The sequence below is a fragment of the Cricetulus griseus genome, chromosome 4 (assembly GCF_003668045.3).
Source record: "Cricetulus griseus strain 17A/GY chromosome 4, alternate assembly CriGri-PICRH-1.0, whole genome shotgun sequence".
In the NCBI taxonomy this organism is placed as follows: Eukaryota; Metazoa; Chordata; class Mammalia; order Rodentia; family Cricetidae; genus Cricetulus; species Cricetulus griseus.
The window spans coordinates 204326823-204344859 of record NC_048597.1 but is presented as its reverse complement, the minus strand read 5'-3'; the positions used below and the strand labels follow the sequence as shown (position 1 = coordinate 204344859).

The following is an 18037-nucleotide window of genomic DNA, read 5'->3' as shown; positions in this document are numbered from 1 at the left end:
GCAATCCTCCCCAAACTCATAGTCAGGTGGGTCACAGCTGTACCACAAGACCTGGGGTCAATTTCCATCTTTGTTAGGGTTTTTTATTTTGTATGTTTTGTTTTTTTCCCCCTGATAAACACTCTGACCAACAGGAACTTGGGAAGGAAAGGGCATATTTAAGCTTGAAGTTCTACATCAAGGTCCATCATTGAAGAAACTCAAAGCAGGAAGTCAAGGCAGAAACTTTGAAGCAGGAACTGAAGCAGAAGCTATTGAGGAGTGCTGGTTCCTGGCTTGCTCCTCACGGCTTGCTCAGCCTTGATGTTTTTCTGTCAGCTTAGTGGCCGCACATGAACCTACTGATATTTTAATGATCATCTGCCACCCCTTAGCTCCTCAGTCAGAGCCGCCAGCTGCTTAGGCTGTGGCCTGACAGGGCTTCTGGTCCTGGGCCATGGTATGTAGATTTAAATTAAGTCTCTATTGTTATATTTATCAATAAGACTCAGAAGTCAAAGGCTGGGGTGAAAACCTGCTAGCTCAGAGAAACTGAGTAGCAGCTAGATGACCTTGCTTTTTGGCCAGAGACACTGTAAGAGACTTGTCTCTCCCAGCCCTCTCCTTCCTGTGCATCTTCTCTAACCAAATTGCTGGCTTCTCTGTGGCCAATTCTGGTCAGCTAGTCACTAACTGCCCCCTGATTCAAACTATAACTATAGGACAGTCTCAGGAGTGTCAGAGTGCAATCAAATATCCCATAACAGTCTGCCTTCTTACAGTACCCAGGACCACCAGCCCAAGGGTGGCACCACCCACCTTGAGTTGGACCTTTCTATATTAACCATGAATTAAGAAAATGCCCCATAAGCCAATTTGGTGGGGGCATTTCCTCAACTGAGTTTCTTTCTTCTCAAATGACAATTGTGTCGACAGAAAACTAGCCAGTACAACCCTGAACATGTAATTTTTAAGACTTTATAGTTTCAGGCCTTATTCATAATTATATTTTCCACTTTGAGTTGATTTTGTATGTCTGTGTGTGTGTGTGTGTGTGTGTGTGTGTGTGTGTGTGTTACAAGATTTGTATTTGTATGATAAAGGTTCAGTTTCACAGTTTTCCATGTGGATAATATAGTCATTTTTTTTCCAATATCATTTGTTGAAGAGATTACCATCTACTTTTTGTGTTTTCCTCGTACCCTTGTTGAAGAGAATTTGATGTTTATATATTTTTACATTTATTTTTAAGGTCTTTATTTTGTCCATTGGTCTATACATCAGTCTTTATTATAGTTCCATCCCATTTTAATTAGTGTAATTTTATAATAGATGGTGACGTTGGACAATGTATTATCTTTAGATTTGTCCTCAAGATTATCTGTTTTGAGGTCATACAAATTATATATATATATATCTATATATATATCTATATATATATATATATATATATATACATGCACACACACATTACTGGGATTTTGATTTTGTCCCAAATCTGTAAGTATTTTGATTACATGGATTTTTTTTTTGAGAGTCCAAGTTTGTATCTAAAGGCATTGCTGCGAAGCAAAGAGAATTGTTCAGCTAAGAAATTATTTTTCAAGTGAAATTACACATTCAAAGCAAATTTCTCAACTGTTTCTGTCTCCACTATGTATTTTTGTATTTCTCTTAATGAGTCTTAAATTATCAGCTGCTGTCCCCTCTTACAGAATGTACTAATGTACATGCCGCTATCCCTGGTTTGTGAACTCTGGATCTGTAATGTGTGTGTGTGTGTGTGTCTACATTTGTATTTTCCAATAGTGTTCTAGAGTCGCTTGTTCATTCCAGTCTTCCTGGCTTGTCATAACAAAATATGATGGAGAGGCTTAAATGTAAAGATGTCTGTATCCTCACAGTTCTGGAGTCTGGAATACAGTATCAAGGTGCTAAACTATTGTTACTGGGAGGGCTCTGCTCCTGATACACACATGGCTTCTGTCTTGCTTTATCTTCCTATGGTCTTTCCATGGTGCATTAGTATGTATAGAGAGAAAAAGAGTTAAGATCTCTGGGATCTCTTCCTGTAAGGACACTAATATCTACAGTATTGTTAACCACATGCTTACTTAGCGGTATTTCACCCATTTAACTTTAATTCAGCCACACAGAGGGTGAAAATTTCAATGTATGAAACCTGTAAATATCAAAAGATTCATCCTGTAACACCTTCAAAAATAAAATTTTGTTTATATTTATATTTATATAAAAAGACCAATTATAGCAGTATGTTATGCATCAATAGCAGCAACAGCTTTTCCAGGTTCTGCAGTCATTTGAACAAAATTGTAGAGACATCTAGCACACTCCATTTAAAACAAAAAAACAAAAAAACAAAAAACAAAAAGTAAGAAACAAAATCCCAGAAAACAGCACAGTTTTTACTCTTGTGGTACCTGGCACCATTTTTTTTTTTTAATTAGCTTGTCAATCATCATCTGGAAGGAAACCATTCTGAGCAACATCATTAAAAACAGCTCTGATAAAGCACTGTCACTACTATGTATCATAAAGCAGATCCACATATGAGTGAGTACATATCATGTTTGTCTTTTTGTGATTGGGTTACCTCGCTCAGAATGGTTTCTTCGAGTTCCATCCATTTTCCTGCAAATTTCAAGATTCCATTGTTTTTTTTTCTGCTGAGTAGTACTCCATTGTGTAAATGTACCACATTTTCTCTATCCATTCTTCAGTTGCGGGGCATCTAGGCTGCTTCCAGTTTCTGGCTATTACAAATAGTGCTGCTATGTACATGGTTGAACAGATGTCCTTGTTATATAAATGTGCTTCTTTTGGGTATATGCCTAGGAGTGGAATTGTTGGATCTTGAGGTAGACTCATTCCCATTTTCTTGAGGAGTTGCCATACTGATTTCCAATACATGGATATTTTAACAGTGTCTTTTTCCATCTCTTTGTCAGTGTTCTGGAGTTTTCAGTGTGTAGATCTGCAACTTCAGGGTTAGTACTGTCCTGTTTCATTGTTTTTCATGTTGTTCTAGAAGATTTGCTATCAAAATAATTGACCCTTTTCAGATGGTTGCATTACTGGTATATAGAAATGCAACTGTTGCCTGTTCATCTTGCATGCTGAAATGTTTCTAGATATATTTCTGACTCTTAGTTCTAATATTTGTGAGCTGTTTGTCACTTTGTGTCCACATAGATCATGTCATATTCAAAGGGGTATAGTCTCACTTTTTCCAGTGTGGTTACTCCTCCCACCCTGTTTAATTGTTTTGAGTGCAGCTTTCAGTACTGTGTATATAAAGAGACATATAAAGAGAAGTACTTGACTGATCCTGAAGGTAATAAAAAAGCGGGTTTTTCACTACTAATTTTGTGATCTGCGGGCTTTCCTATATAGCATTTATTTGTTGAGGATGGATCTTTTTTGGTTGTAAAAAAGGGAATTGAAATTCATCATATGCTTTTGCTGAGTTTATTGATCCCATAACTATTATTTCATTAATTTGATGATATAGCTACTAAATTTTTTTCTTGTATCCTAAAAATCCTAATTGGGAGGTATATGTGCTTTTTCATGTGATAGTGAGTTTACTTTGATTATATTTGGGTAGAGTCTTTTTTCCTTTACAATTTTTATTACATTTATTTATTTAATATTTTAGTGTGCGCTTACTGTCTTAGTCAGTGTTCTGTTGTTGTAAAGAGACACCACGACCAAGGCAACATTTACAAAAGAAAATGTTTAATTAGGGGCTTGTTTGCAGTTTCAGAGGGTTAGTCTATTATCATCATAGTGGGGAACATGGCAGTGTGCATGCAGACATCCCCCTGGAGCTGAGAACTTTACATCTTAATCTATAGGCAGCAGGGACAGGGAGGGGAAGAGGGTGTGTGGTTGTGTGGGGAGGGGGAGAGAGGAGACAGATGAGACAGAGAGACAGAGAGAGAGAGAGAGAGAGAGAGAGAGAGAGAGAGAGAGAGAGAGAGAGAGAGACTAGGCCTAGCATGGGCTTTTGAAACCTCAAAGCCCACTTGCAATGATAGACCTCCATCAAGGCCACACCTAATCCTTTCAAGCAGTTCCACTGCAGTTCCACTCCTAAGCATTCAAATAAATGAGCCTATGGGGACATTCTTATTCAGTCACTACAATATGCATGTGCCATGACATGTGAATCCTACAGACCAAACTCAAGTTGTCAGATTGTGCAGCAAGTGGCTTTATCTGCTGAGCCTTCTCACTGACCCTTGTTTTGCTAAAGATTTTTGTATGTATGTTGCAGGGTTATTCAAGCCTATAGCATTCTTTTCTTACAGTCTTTGTCTGTAGTTGACACTGATATAAACAATATTTTTATCATTGGCCTCATAAAATGAGTTGAATGTGTTTTCCAGATACTTTAAGACAGATTTATATTAAATTTTTAAAAACATTTCATAGAATTTTTCTCTGAAGTCATCTGATCCTTGTTAAGAGATTTTTTTATTATTATTAATTCACTTTTTATATTACCTAAAGATCTGCCTAGACTTTCTATATCTTCATGACTTATTCTTACTGGGTTGTATAGTTTTAGGAATCTGTCCATCTATTTGTACTGCCCAATTTATTGTTCATAGTAGTACCCTATGATCTTCCCCCTTCCTCTGTCATGTCTCTTATTCTTTGTCTCTTGCCTCTCTTCTTCCTTCAGTTAAAAATTGTGGGGTGTGTGTGTGTGTGTGTGTGTGTGTGTGTGTGTGTGTGTTCATTTGCATGTGCACATATGTATGGAGGCCTGAGGTTGATTTCAGGTGTCTTCCTTTCTATGTTATCTTTTCAAGCAGGATTTCTCACTGAAGTTGGCACTCATTGATTGACTGTATTGTGTGGCCAGTGAGCTCTGGGATCGGCCCATCTTCTTTTCTTTTCCTTCCTTGCAAATGACCACACCTGGCATTTTTACATGGGTACTGGGGATCCCAACTCAGATCCCCAGGCTTGTGTAGGAGGCACTTTACTGGTGGTCCATGTCCCCAGCCCTCTTCTCTCTTTCTTAGGGGTTTTTGCTGTTCCCCGACTTGCAAGTCATGACCCTGCTGCCTCAACCTCTGATGCTGGACAGCCGACGTGCTCTACTGCACCCAGCTTTGTTTCCATTGTTCTGACAGCCAAGAACGTTTTTTTTCCCTCAGTCTACACTACACTAGTATTAAGTCCTTTATAAACTTCAGTGTTGATAGTTTAATTGTCTTTTTCATTTCTTTACACTTTGACATATGTGATGTCATCATAGTCACAAAGGCACAATGCTTATGACCTTTCCATCCACAAGAAGTTTGGGGTTTTGCTGCTTACCTGTCACATGCATGTTTAGTATTGCAGCCAGTGCCCTCTACTACGGATATCCATGGTACTATTTTTAGTTCTGTATTATGCAAATCCGATATCAGTTTCTGGTGATCCCCTTCTGTATTAACTCACTTTGATATTCAAATTGGTTACACTTCTGTTTTTTAAATTTAGTTGTATTAAATTAAAATTATTTTTGAAAATTGATTATATCACTATTAGTGGTTACTTTCAAAAACTCTATTTATAGATAAGTAAATAGTACCAGAACTTTCTTCAAAGGTAGTCTTTCTTGAAGTTGTCAAAAGCCATTGCTTTATTACTGCCTTAGTGCAATCCCTGCTGGGTTAGGTGTGATTATATTCTGAATACTCACAGTCTGAATGAATGGCTTTGTTTTCCTGAGTGGCCTACTAATTACTGCTAGTGCATTGAGAATGAAAATACAGCTGGGTGGTGATGGCACATGCCTTTGGTCCCCAGCACTTGGCAAGTCAAAGGCAGCCAATCTCTGTGACTTTGAGGCCAGCCTGCTCTACAAAGCTACACAGAGAGACTCTGTCTTGAAAAACCAAAAAAAACCAAAAAAAAACAAAAAAAGGAAAATACATTTGTTCTCTTTCTCACATATTTTGAGGCCAGTTCGGTGTACAGAGCAAGTTCCAGGACAGCCAGAGTACCCAAAGAAATCCTGTCTCAAAAAACAAAAACAAACACAAAACAAGCAAGCAAAATACAAGTATTTCTTAAAAAAAATCAAGATTTATTAGACTACCTAATCTTCAGACATTGGAGGAGTATGAAAGAAAATAAAATTAGGCTTGAATAAAGCCTCTCATTGCTCCATGCTAATATATAAAAGATAGTCATTATTAACTCTTGGTGCTAGAGTAGCTTGCACACATAATACTGTCTTGCAAAAGGGAAGTAAGGGAAAGATGCCCACTCTTGGAAAGTAAATAGGACAGTCCCGGATGCTGATGCTGTCCCTTAGGAGTTAGTGGAGAATTAGCTACAAAATCAGATGAAATGTTTCATTTCGAAATGATTTAATATTTGTAAACTTTAAAAAGCCACATTTGCCAGTAAAACTTATGGGACAAAGAGGTATATTATATGGCACACTGAGGCCTCCAGCACCACCAGGGTGAATGAAGAGATGTTAGGCAGGAAAGGAGAAGCAAAGAGATTTTTTCTGTTGTTGTGGTTTTTGTTTTAGTTTTAGGGTTTTTTTGTTTGTTTTGTTTTGCTTTGCTTTTGTTTGGTTGCTTGCTTACTTTGATTTGCTTTCTTGGAGGGGGGCACAGAAGGGATGAGAGGAGGATATGGAAAGGACTAGGAGGTGAGTAGAATTGGGGTATATGATGTCAAACTCCCAAAGAGTCAATAAAGAAGTTAAATATAAACAAATAAAACAATTTAAAAAGCCACATAAATATAAGCATTTATTTTCCTTTAAGTTTTTCAGAGAGTTATTTCTTTATTCCCTGCCAATTGGCCTTTAAACAATCTCTATGTTGCTAGCAATGGTGATGTTTGCATGGTCCTAGCATGTGGGAAGCTGAGGCAGGAGGATTGTGAGTTTTATGGCAAGATTGATTGTGGAGTAGTCTGTTTCTCAGTAACAACCAAAATAATAATAATAAATAATAAAAGTAGGTGAAGTTCTCCATGTATCTATTCTCCCTACACAGTAAGACCTTGAAGACCTTGTCTGGCAAGGCCTATTCATCTAATACTCATAGTGCTAGTTTGGTTAGAATGACTTCTTGGTAGATAGCTGGCTTCATTGGTTTTGTTCTGTTTTTTTGTTTTTCCTACAGCTAGAGTTTTGATGCTCTTAGCATACTGAAATATTTCAACCAGGTGAAATAGTAGGTATGACTTGTGGCTTGTGTGTTAGTCTTCCTTTTATTACTGGGTAATTTCATATCTAATATATAGTTTTCCATACAGTTTTAATGTACACTCATGTGATATATCCACAGATTTCAATGGGACAGATGTTACAAGATTTTGGGAAATTTCTGGGGATGTTCCTTCTTGTTCTGTTTTCCTTCACAATTGGACTGACACAGCTCTATGACAAGGGGTACACTTCCAAAGAGCAGAAGGACTGTGTTGGCATCTTCTGTGAACAACAAAGCAATGATACCTTCCACTCGTGAGTATCTTCAGATTTTACTAGATGGACTTTCTGCTACTGAGCTCTGTATGGGCTAGTCATTGCATGGATGGAACTTGAATTGTTCTTTAGAAAATCTTTTTTAAATGTCTGCAAGCTTTAACAAATGTTCACTTTTCATCATCTTTACCTATGGGATCTTCAGTAGTAGATTCAAGTCATTACATGTATCTTCTCTACTGAAATCTGTCTGAACAGAACTCTTGACAAATCTATACTCTTAGCACTTTGGGAAATTTCTTTTATCTATCCCATATATTAGAGTGTTCAATATCTCTTCCCCCAAGTTATTAAATACCTGTAGCATCTGTTGGTTGCTGGTACATCCCAGAGCATTCATGTTTTCAGCATTTCTTGAGAAGTCATTAGAATTGGGAACCATTAGAACTTACGGGCCAGTGGATCCTAAAGAATGGTACAGCTACTATAAAGTAGATGGAATAGCTCCCTTCAGGTTCCTTTTCTGCTGGGGATCCAAGCCAGTGCTCTGTGTGTGCTAAGCAAGTGCTAAACACCAAAACTTACATCCCCAGCCTTTCCTCCTCCTTAAATGAAATTCAGATGCACATGTATTACACATGTGTCATGTTCTTATTATGTGCCAACAATTCTTTAGGTACTTTGTGTGTCCTGTCATTTAAAGAATAAGATTTCTGGACTGGCCAGGATGAATGGGTAATAGGGATGATCATGTTGGACCTTATTGTCTGATTTGGGACTGTTGAGGTTGGGAATTATCTGAAGGTTGAGGTGAAGAACTGGTAGAATCTAACTAGATACCCTATGGACTGCTGTGTTGAGACTAGAAAGATAGCAAAAAGTTAAATAGTAATAATATTTTTGAGTGTGTTTCCTCATTTAAAGTAAGATTTTAGTAGGCCTGGTAGCCTAATGGATAAGACATTGGCCTCCTAAAATAAGACTTTAGGGGGTGGAAAGTTGTCTTAGTGGTTAACAGCATTTACTGTTCTTACAGAGGACCTAGGTTTGATTTCCATCACCCACCTGGTGGCTCACAACTCTAACTCCAATTTCAGGCAATCTGGTGCCTTCTTTTGACTTCTGTGGCATCCCGCATGCATGTGATGCACATATATACACTCAGATACACACACGTAAAAACATTGAAAATATGACTATATGTACTATGAAAATAAAATAAAGCAATAAAATTATTTTTATAATGTATTATGCAAGAATTACTAATGGTTCATATGTATAATTTTGATATAAATGCATTATCTGTTCTTGATAATTAATTTCTTTTTTAAACAGAATCTACTTGCCCTTACAGGTTCATTGGCACCTGCTTTGCTTTGTTCTGGTACATCTTCTCCTTAGCACATGTGGCCATCTTTGTCACAAGGTTTAGCTATGGAGAAGAACTGCAGTCCTTCGTTGGAGCTGTGATTGTTGGGACGTACAACGTCGTGGTTGTGATTGTGCTTACAAAGCTGCTGGTAGCCATGCTTCACAAAAGCTTTCAGTTGATAGCAGTAAGTGGTCTTTCAAAGCTTTATATTCTCGCCAAATCACATAAAATGTATGAAATCAAATAACTGAAGATTGCAGAATTAAGGAATAGTATTTTTAAATTAAATATAGATTTTAAAATGTAATGTCTAATAATTTGCACATCTTGGACCAATTTTTTAATCTATAAGGTGTGGTGACATTTAGGCAGTTTTAATCAGTATCTCCCCAACCTGCCCATATCATCTACCTTTGTGTTTGTGTTCTTATTCTATGCTGCTTTTTCCTTACCTATAGAATCATGAGGATAAAGAATGGAAGTTTGCTCGAGCAAAGCTGTGGCTTAGCTACTTTGATGACAAATGTACACTGCCCCCGCCTTTCAACATTATTCCTTCACCAAAGACTATCTGCTATATGATCAGTAGTCTCAGTAAGTGGGTTTGCTCTCATACATCAAAAGGCAAGGTCAAACGGCAAAACAGTTTGAAGGTGAGAAATTAAATGGTTTGAATTGCACCACAGTTTTACAGTTGCTAATTTCACTTTTATTTTTCTGAGATGGAGTCTTACTGACTATATAGCTGTGGCTGGCATGGAATTTTCTATGTAGACCAGGCTGGCATCAGTTTGCAGCAATCCTCCTGTCTGGCTACCATGGGCTGGGATGATGGGTGTATGCTACCATAACCAATACAGATGTTTGTTGCAGAATACTTGATCACACTGTGATTGATCACACCCCTAGATTTCATTATTTACTGGAAAAACATGTTTCTAGTTGTGGTATGGCTTAGCCCTGGCACACACCTTTAACACAAGAGCTTTCTGCTTGAATATTTTAAACAGGATTAAATAAAGCCATCCATAGGTCAAAAGGCAGAGCAAGCAACCAGTTGACAGGAAGTCTTGTTTGTGACCCTGTAGGAGAAAGTGGGAAGGCTTCTGGGATGTTACCTGAGAAAAAAAGGTCATCTGGGTGCTTTCAGGTTTTCACCCCAGCATCTGGACCCCAAATCTTTTTGGCAAAATCAAACAATTGAGGTTTTGTTAAAGACCTACAGATGTTTCTTAAAGCACAAATATGCTGCATTGATAAGGGCTATGCTGACATGTTTTCCACTATATCCCTAATGAATGCGGAAGTATCTAATATAAAGATTCAACAAATAATTGAGAATAAGAAAGAAAACTAAGGATTTGGAGGTTGGTTTTGGTTCTTTTCTTAGTTTTTAAATTTCCCTAACACATGAACTCTTATCCCATAGTCTTTCACTATAGATTTAAAGAACGACTATTAGTTCATAGTGTTTTGGGGTCTTGAAAATTACTCAGTGCTGCTTGTAAACTGGGGATTGGTATGTTTCCTAAAACACCAAAGGGTAATATTTTATACTTTGCAAGCCAAATAAAACAAAAAACACCATCTAGGAAGTTATATAAGAGAAAATTTTTCCAAAAACCTTGTAGATGAAATTAAAAATGTAAGTAGCAGTCGTGGTAATAAATTACTAGGAAAAGCAATTCCCTGTGGGAGAGTGAAAATTTTGCTTAATTAGAGTTAAATTAAGATGCCCATATAAATTTGATTACAGATATTCATTTGTAAAGCCATTCTTAGCTCACAATGTCAGAAAGACAGGAAGTTGGCTATTGATTTGGAGTGGTAGTTTGTGAATCTCTGTTGTAGACTGAGCATTACAAAGACTACATTTTTTCAATGTAATTGCCTAAAGTAGAGTGAATGAAACAGATACACAGGCTATATTTTTAAACATGTACTGAATATGATTTTTACCAAAGTAAACTGTCCTCTAAATGCATTGAAAATGTGTACCCATTAATGTATTTAAAATTTATCTCATTTAAATATTGTCTCTGAGGCTGGAGGATAGTTTGATTGCAGACATTTGCCTAGCATGCATGTGGCTCTGAGCTCATTCCTTAGTACTGCAAATATATATCTATATATGAGTGTATATACATGTTTCCTTACATATGTATGCATGTACTTACACATACATTGCTGTCATTATTACCATGTGATTGCTTGTTTCAAAGGAGTGGAGAAACTTGAAACAGAAGAGAGACGAGAACTACCAGAAAGTGATGTGCTGCCTAGTGCATCGTTACTTGACATCTATGAGACAGAAGATGCAGAGTACAGACCAGGCAACCGTGGAGAATCTCAATGAACTGCGCCAAGATCTGTCAAAATTTCGAAATGAAATAAGGGATTTGCTTGGCTTTCGGACTTCTAAATATGCTATGTTTTATCCAAGAAATTAATCATTTTCTAAATCTTGTAGAAATAATTTTCCATAACAAATCTGAAAGATTGTATTTATAGTTAAACTAATAAAATATATATGGACATAAGCAATTACACAAAAGCCATTCTATAAATATTTATAGTATAAATATATGTAATGTAAAATATGTATATAGAGTTAGTTTTTTAAAAACCTGTCTGTGGCTTTTTGTAGAAGCAAAACAGAGTAAGTAAACAGTTTTGTTAGCATGCTATTTGATTTTCGTAGCTTGTCAGTGCTTAAGATTTGTAATGTTTAGGAGGGGCAGCTACCAGTGTACACATTGCCCACTCCCTTTTATAAAATGAAGATCACCAAATGCAGCTACCTTAAGAGACACTTGAAATGTCAAGTTCATGGTGTTTAAAATCTCTTGTTTTAGGAGTTCACACAGAGTTCAGTATTTATTGTTTAAGAGTATAGTTTTATCTAAAATACCCTATTTTTCTTTTGTTATAATCTTAAGCAACAAAGAAAAGTCTCTAATAAATATTTGAATTCAAGCCAGACATGATGGTACAAGTCTTTAGCCCCAGCACTCGGGAGGCAGAGGCAGGTAGATCTCTGAGTTCAAGGCCAGTCTTGTGTACAGAGTGAGTTCCAGCCAGGGCTACACAGAAAACCCTGTCTCAAAAACAACAAAAAATTAATATTTAGTTCTGTTAATCTAAATTCACCTTGATTTTGTTGTGTAATATATTTACTTTTACATGGTTATAATGATTTTATATTTTTAATTTTTTACTTAATATTTTATATATAGTTCTCTATATTGAGGTAATTCATGTATTTAAATATTTATAGAATTCTGTGATTTTTGAAAAATAGTAGACATCTTTTAGCCATAGAATATTTGTTCATATTTATGCATTTGCAAAGTTACTTCTCTAGGCATTTGGTTAGTTTTAACTTTTCCTTCTAATTTTTCAAGTTTGAATAAGTTACAAAGTATAAACTACTTGTCTTCATGTGTGGTCACAGTGGGCTTGGCTGGAGAGCATCAGGGGCCTTGAAAAAAGCTCCTTTAAGTTCATGCAGGTTCTTGAGCTCTCTTCTGAAGTATTAGCCATAGAGTTCAACATAGCTTCTAGAAAAGTGACTTTGTGCCTCCTGCTTGAGATGTAAAGCTTTGTTCTTTCAATTTGAAAATATAAAGTGTATTTGACCTCTTTTCAGTGTTCATATAAGGGCAGCTGAAGGCTTCCCCAGCTATTGTGTAGACATTCTTGCGGCATTCAGTGAGCAATGCACATGGTTACTTTCTTAGCCCAATGTCAGCTGGCCTTGAGGGTGTGAGGGTGCAGGCAGCCCTTGGTCTGTGATTTTTCACCTACCCAGGTGGCATCTGGGTAATCTAGTGTTAGGTTTCATCTTGTTTTTTGCATTTGTTTTTAATGTTCAAGTTTAAGTGTTCCCTCTTTTGGGTAAATTCTTACAAAAATGTTTATTGTAAAGCTATATATTTTGTCTACAATGGAATTATGCACTTCCCAATTGGGATTTTACATCAGGATTTTTAGTCATTCTAAAAAAACCTAATTATTAAAAAAATTTATAGAGTGCCTATTGTGTGCATGAATTACTGATGAAGTATATTTTGAATGACAGCATACTGTAAGAAAAAAGTGAATAAAATTTGACATTAGATTATAAAATGATAGAGCTTTAGTATTTTGCTTACTATTATTTGCTTTTTATTTTTTAATTACTTTATTTTATGCCTGTGAGTATTTTGCCTGTGTATATCTGTTTACCATGCATGTGCTTGGTACTCACAGAAGCCAGAAGAAGGTGTTGGATCCCCTGGAACTGGAGTAACAGACAGTTGCGAGTTACCATGTGACTGCTGGGGACTTGGAAGTCTTGGAAGATGGCTCAGGGCGTACAGTGCTTGCTCTGCAAGCAAGAGGACATGACTTCAGATCCCCAGCACCCACATAAAAGCCAGACATGATAGTGTAAACATGTGACCCCAGCACTTTGGGAATTGAAGAATGTGGACCCCAGGGTTCACTGGACAGCCAGTCTGGCTAAAGTAGTGATCCAGGCTCAGTAAGAGAGCCCATCTCAGAAAATAAGGTAGAGAGTGATAGAGGAAGTTACTGTGCATTGACTTCTGTCTGACCTCCACATATGCATAGTCAAGAAAATGAAACAACACACACAATATATATATATATATATATATATACATATATATATATATATATACATACATACACACACACACACACACACACACACACACACACACACACACCCCTCCAGTTGAACACCTCTGGCCTCCATATGCATATGCAACCATGAACACATACACAAAGAGAAAAATTACACTAAGAAAATACTGGGGATAATAGCTGCTCTGAATTTCTCACTGGTAAGTCAATGTCCCCTTTGTGGCATCACACCCTCCCACAATGTGTCAACATACTGTTTCTAGAGGACATTCTTAGAAGACTTTCATTTGATAATTTCACATTATTTCCTTTATTCTGTTTTTTATCTGCATTTGAAGATGAACACCAGCTACACCACACAAAAATTGGGAAATATTTTATGTTCTCTTTGTATGCTTTAATGTAGCCATTTGCAAGACAGATGGTTTCTGATGCATATTAAACTATAGGAACACAACAAGTAAAACAGCAGGCTTATTTTTTAAAGTGTCCTAGGCAATCAAAATTACAGACAAGCTCCATTCTCTTCATCCTGGAATTAGCAATCAATTCATTCTCTGCTTTTCTCCACCAAGAAGGTTGTTTAAGGGGCCCATGAAATGGCTCAGCAGGCCCCCAGAATCAGACCCCCAGAATCACATCAAAACTGGCTCCAGCCTCAGTGGTCTGTGTCTGTAATTCCAGCATTTTTATGGTAAAATGGGAGAGGTGGGAGACAGGAGACTTCCCCTGGAAGCTCGTTCAGGCTAGATAGCTGCAGTGACAGGGAAGAGAGACCCTGCTTCATCAATGTTTCTATCCAGTGCTGGACCCTGCATGCTACAACTTTAGTATGGAGTTAGTGATGAATGGCACAGATTCCTCGAGAGGAAACTTTTCCATGATTTATGTGGGTAAAGATTCCAGGGATCGAATATAATTAGACACAAAACTGTATGTGCTCTAATCCTATTCTTCATGTTGAACTGGAAGAAATCTTTGATAATCTCTGCAAGCTTTTAATTTAGTGGATGAAAAGCTAGCATTTGAATTAATTTGTCAATTGCTATATAACTGACTTGAGATCCTGAACTCTACTGTATGCATTGGGCAAGATACATAGAAAAGCATTGCATTTTGAAACTAATTTGTCTATTCACCTTTGTTGAGCCTGAGTGGTCAGTGAGGTAGTCAGACACAAAGAAAAGCCACATTAGCCTCAGGCAATACCAAGCCAAACCAGGAGGAACCAGAGTGTTCAGAGTGAAGAATCTGCTTGTCTTAGTTACTTTCTATCTCTGGGATAGAAAGGCAACTTATTTAAAAGAAAAAGGCATTTAATTTGGGGCTTGCTTACAGTTTCAGAGGGTGAGTCCATGACCATCACGGCAGGAATCGGTAGCAGGTGAGCAGGCATGGCGCTGGAGCAGTAGCTGAGAGCTTAAATTTTATCTGCAGGCAGCCAGGCAGAGAGAGTGACAGAGACTAGGCTTGGTGTGGGCTTTTGAAATGTCAAAGCTCCTAGTGAAACACCTCCTCCAACAAGGCCACACCTCTTAATCCTTCCTAAACAGTTCCACCACCTGAGACCAAACATTCAAATATTTAAGTCTCTGGGGGCCATTCTCAATCAAACCACCACACTGGTTCAATTTCTTTCATTTGTTTGATTTGGTTGAAAATAATATGGACATATTTCAAGACCATAAAGGATCTTAGAAAGAATTCTGCTTGTCTTTCTCATTCTATAGATACAATGCGATTCTTTTGGCAATACACTGTGCATGAGAATCCAAGTATTTTTCCTCCTCATCCAGGAGACTCTTCTTTGCATTATGTAACCACGGACGGTTTTTTTTAGATGAGTCAGATGTATAAAGTCTTAGCTTGTAAATTTTCATAATAGGTTTTTATTCTTAGAAGTTCTGTCTCCAAAATCTAATTAAGTCTCGCTATCAGGATACCATAGACATCATTCAAGCACAAGACAATGTTTCTAGTTTATATTTAATCAAATGTTAGCCTTTTAAAGCTACTTTGCTTTTGAAAGGAAAAACAACTGACAAAGGAAAAAAATCAGGATTTTTAATTATAACATTAAATGACTCTTGTAAATATTTCTGCACTTGGTCTCAGCCAAAAGACAGACAAGGGATTAATTTCTGTGTATGTTCCAAAACTCTTCTGAGTACAACACAATCTGGTTGAAGCTCTGAATACCTTTGAATACCTCCATGCTGACAGAGTCATAGGTTTCATCAGCCAGCCATGGTGACACATGTATGCAATCTCAGCACTGAGGAGGCCGAAGCAAAAGATCTGGAGTTTAAATTCAACCTAAGCTACATAACAAGTTGCAAGCCAGTCTGGGCTACATAGTCAGACCCTGTGTTAAACATAGCAAAAGACTCTTACGTGTGCATAGTACTTAATTCAAGACTTCTAATGATGATAAAGTACAGTATATATATTCAATATTTTGTCCTGAAGTTAGAGCCTATTTTTAGAAACCCTTATTTTTAATTACGTTTTACTACTTAGCTTAGACACATGTGCACATGTGTGGTTGTGTGTGATGGGCATACATGCCACAGTGCATGCAAAGGTCAGAAGGCAATTCTTGCAGTAGTCAGTTCTCTCTCCCATTGTGTGAGTTTTAGCGATCAAACTCTTGTGGTTCATTTGGTGGTGTCTTCCTGCTGAACCATCTCGCCAACTCTCCTTTTAATGATAAAATAACTCTTCTTATTTACCTTCAAATTTCTTCAACTGAGTTTTTTTATTTGGATGACATATCTTTGTGTTATTTTAATCTTATTTCTTCCTTTCTGATTTTTTGCATCAGACACTTAATTTCCCCCCTTGCTACACTGTCTAGATCTTCCAGTACAATTTTAATAGAAATGGTTTATACAAAAATGTATAATATAATTATTTGAATCTTAAATGCTTTTAGTAGTTTACCATGAGGTTTGCTAAAATCCTCTGTGACACTGATGACATTTTCTTCTATTCACGGGTTGCTTAAGGTTTATTTTTGACATAAAAAAATAGAATCAGACTAATCACTTTCCACCATTAAGAACAGGAGCTGGGATTACTGCTGTGAACCAACACTGCTTATGTAGTGCTTATGCTGGGGACCAATTCCAGGGCTTTGTGTTAGGCAACCACTTGGCCAGTGGAATCACACCCCTAGTTTCATCTAATTTGTTCCTTAGCAATTTGATAATATGGTATGTTAACTCTGTTGCTAGGCATACTTGCTTATGGTTAAAAAGCATAAGCTCTGATTGGCAAATTGCATCTGGACTAGGAGGAACCATAAACAAACTGGGAATATCTAGTGAGGAACCAGAGCTTTGGGCTTTCCCAAGCATCAGGGCCTGGCATCTGTGAGATGTCTGGGAGCTGTGTCTCTTGCACTGTGGGATGGAGCTTTTCTGGAGATAAACTTTTTGGCTGAGATGTCTGTACCCTTCTGATGTGACTGTTGTCTCCTTGCACCTGACGCATCTTCTAGGAAAACCAAAGAAAAAATAGCAAAGGATAGCTATGAAGACTTGTATTATAGATAGATAGACAGATAGATAGATAGATACATAGATAGATAGATAGATAGATAGATAGATAGATAGATGGATAGGTATCTTCATGTATATATCTCATCTGAGAAGAACAATAAAAAAAAAAAAGACCTGTAGAGTTCTTAGGAGTCTGAGGGCTCAGTTGCACCAAAACTCTTAGTGCAATGAAGTATAGTCACTGAGTTTTCACATGTTGAATGCATTCCCGGGTTAAGCCCTACTTGATAGCCATCTATGTGTTAGATGGATTTTGTTTGGTAATGTTTTGTTTAGAGCTTTTGCACCTATGTTCCTAAATGAAATCAGACTGGTTATTTCCTTGGCGCCTACTGTCTGCCACAGAAAGTGCTCCATGCTCCTTCCTCGTATACACTCTGGGATGGTTTGTGTTAGGTGGACAGTTCTTGCTTCTTAGATGCCTGACAAACTTTCCAAATAAAACTAATTATGTTTGAAGTTTCTTTGAAGGAAGATTTTAAAATACTTACTGGATGTCTTCAGTGGATGTAGTACTGTAAGATTTTTTTTCTACTTAAGTCTGTGTTACTGGGAACACCTGCCCTCTTCCAAGGAGTTGCTTTTTCTCCTCTTAATAATCATTTTCCAACCTGTAGGCACAGAGAGCTCATAATGCTATCTTAGTATTATCACTTTGCAGAGAGAGAGAGAGAGAGAGAGAGAGAGAGAGAGAGAGAGAGAGAGAGAGAGAGAGACAGAGAGAGAGAGACAGAGACAGACAGAGAGAGAGAGAGAGAGAGAGAGAGAGAGAGAGAGAGAGAGAGAGAGAAGGAAGTGAGTGTGCCCATCTTGCTATGTGGCTTCTATTTCTTGGCTGAAGTCATGTTCTTTGCTTCGGCCTCCATGGGAACTGACATTACAGGAGAACACCATTGTGCCCAGAACTCTTATTACTGCTAAACCATCTATAATACCCTATAATACCTGAGAAAAGGTTCCCTTTTAGTCATAAAACTGGCTTTACCTGGTTCTCTTTTT

General features: G+C 37.3%; 1 protein-coding gene across 5 annotated transcripts in view; it reads left to right on the top strand.

Moving 5' to 3' along the window:
• Positions 1-12956, top strand: part of Trpc1 (transient receptor potential cation channel subfamily C member 1) — a 55760-nt gene extending 42804 nt beyond the window's left edge. For all 5 annotated transcript variants that reach the window (XM_027410928.2, XM_027410927.2, XM_027410930.2 and 2 more), the window contains 4 exons: positions 7317-7492; positions 8808-9009; positions 9284-9478; positions 11048-12956. In XM_027410928.2, coding sequence (XP_027266729.1) covers positions 7317-7492; positions 8808-9009; positions 9284-9478; positions 11048-11275 — 801 coding nt within the window. In that variant the 3' untranslated portion in view covers positions 11276-12956. The remainder of the gene's footprint in view (positions 1-7316; positions 7493-8807; positions 9010-9283; positions 9479-11047) is intronic.
• The last annotated feature ends 5081 nt before the right edge of the window (positions 12957-18037 follow it).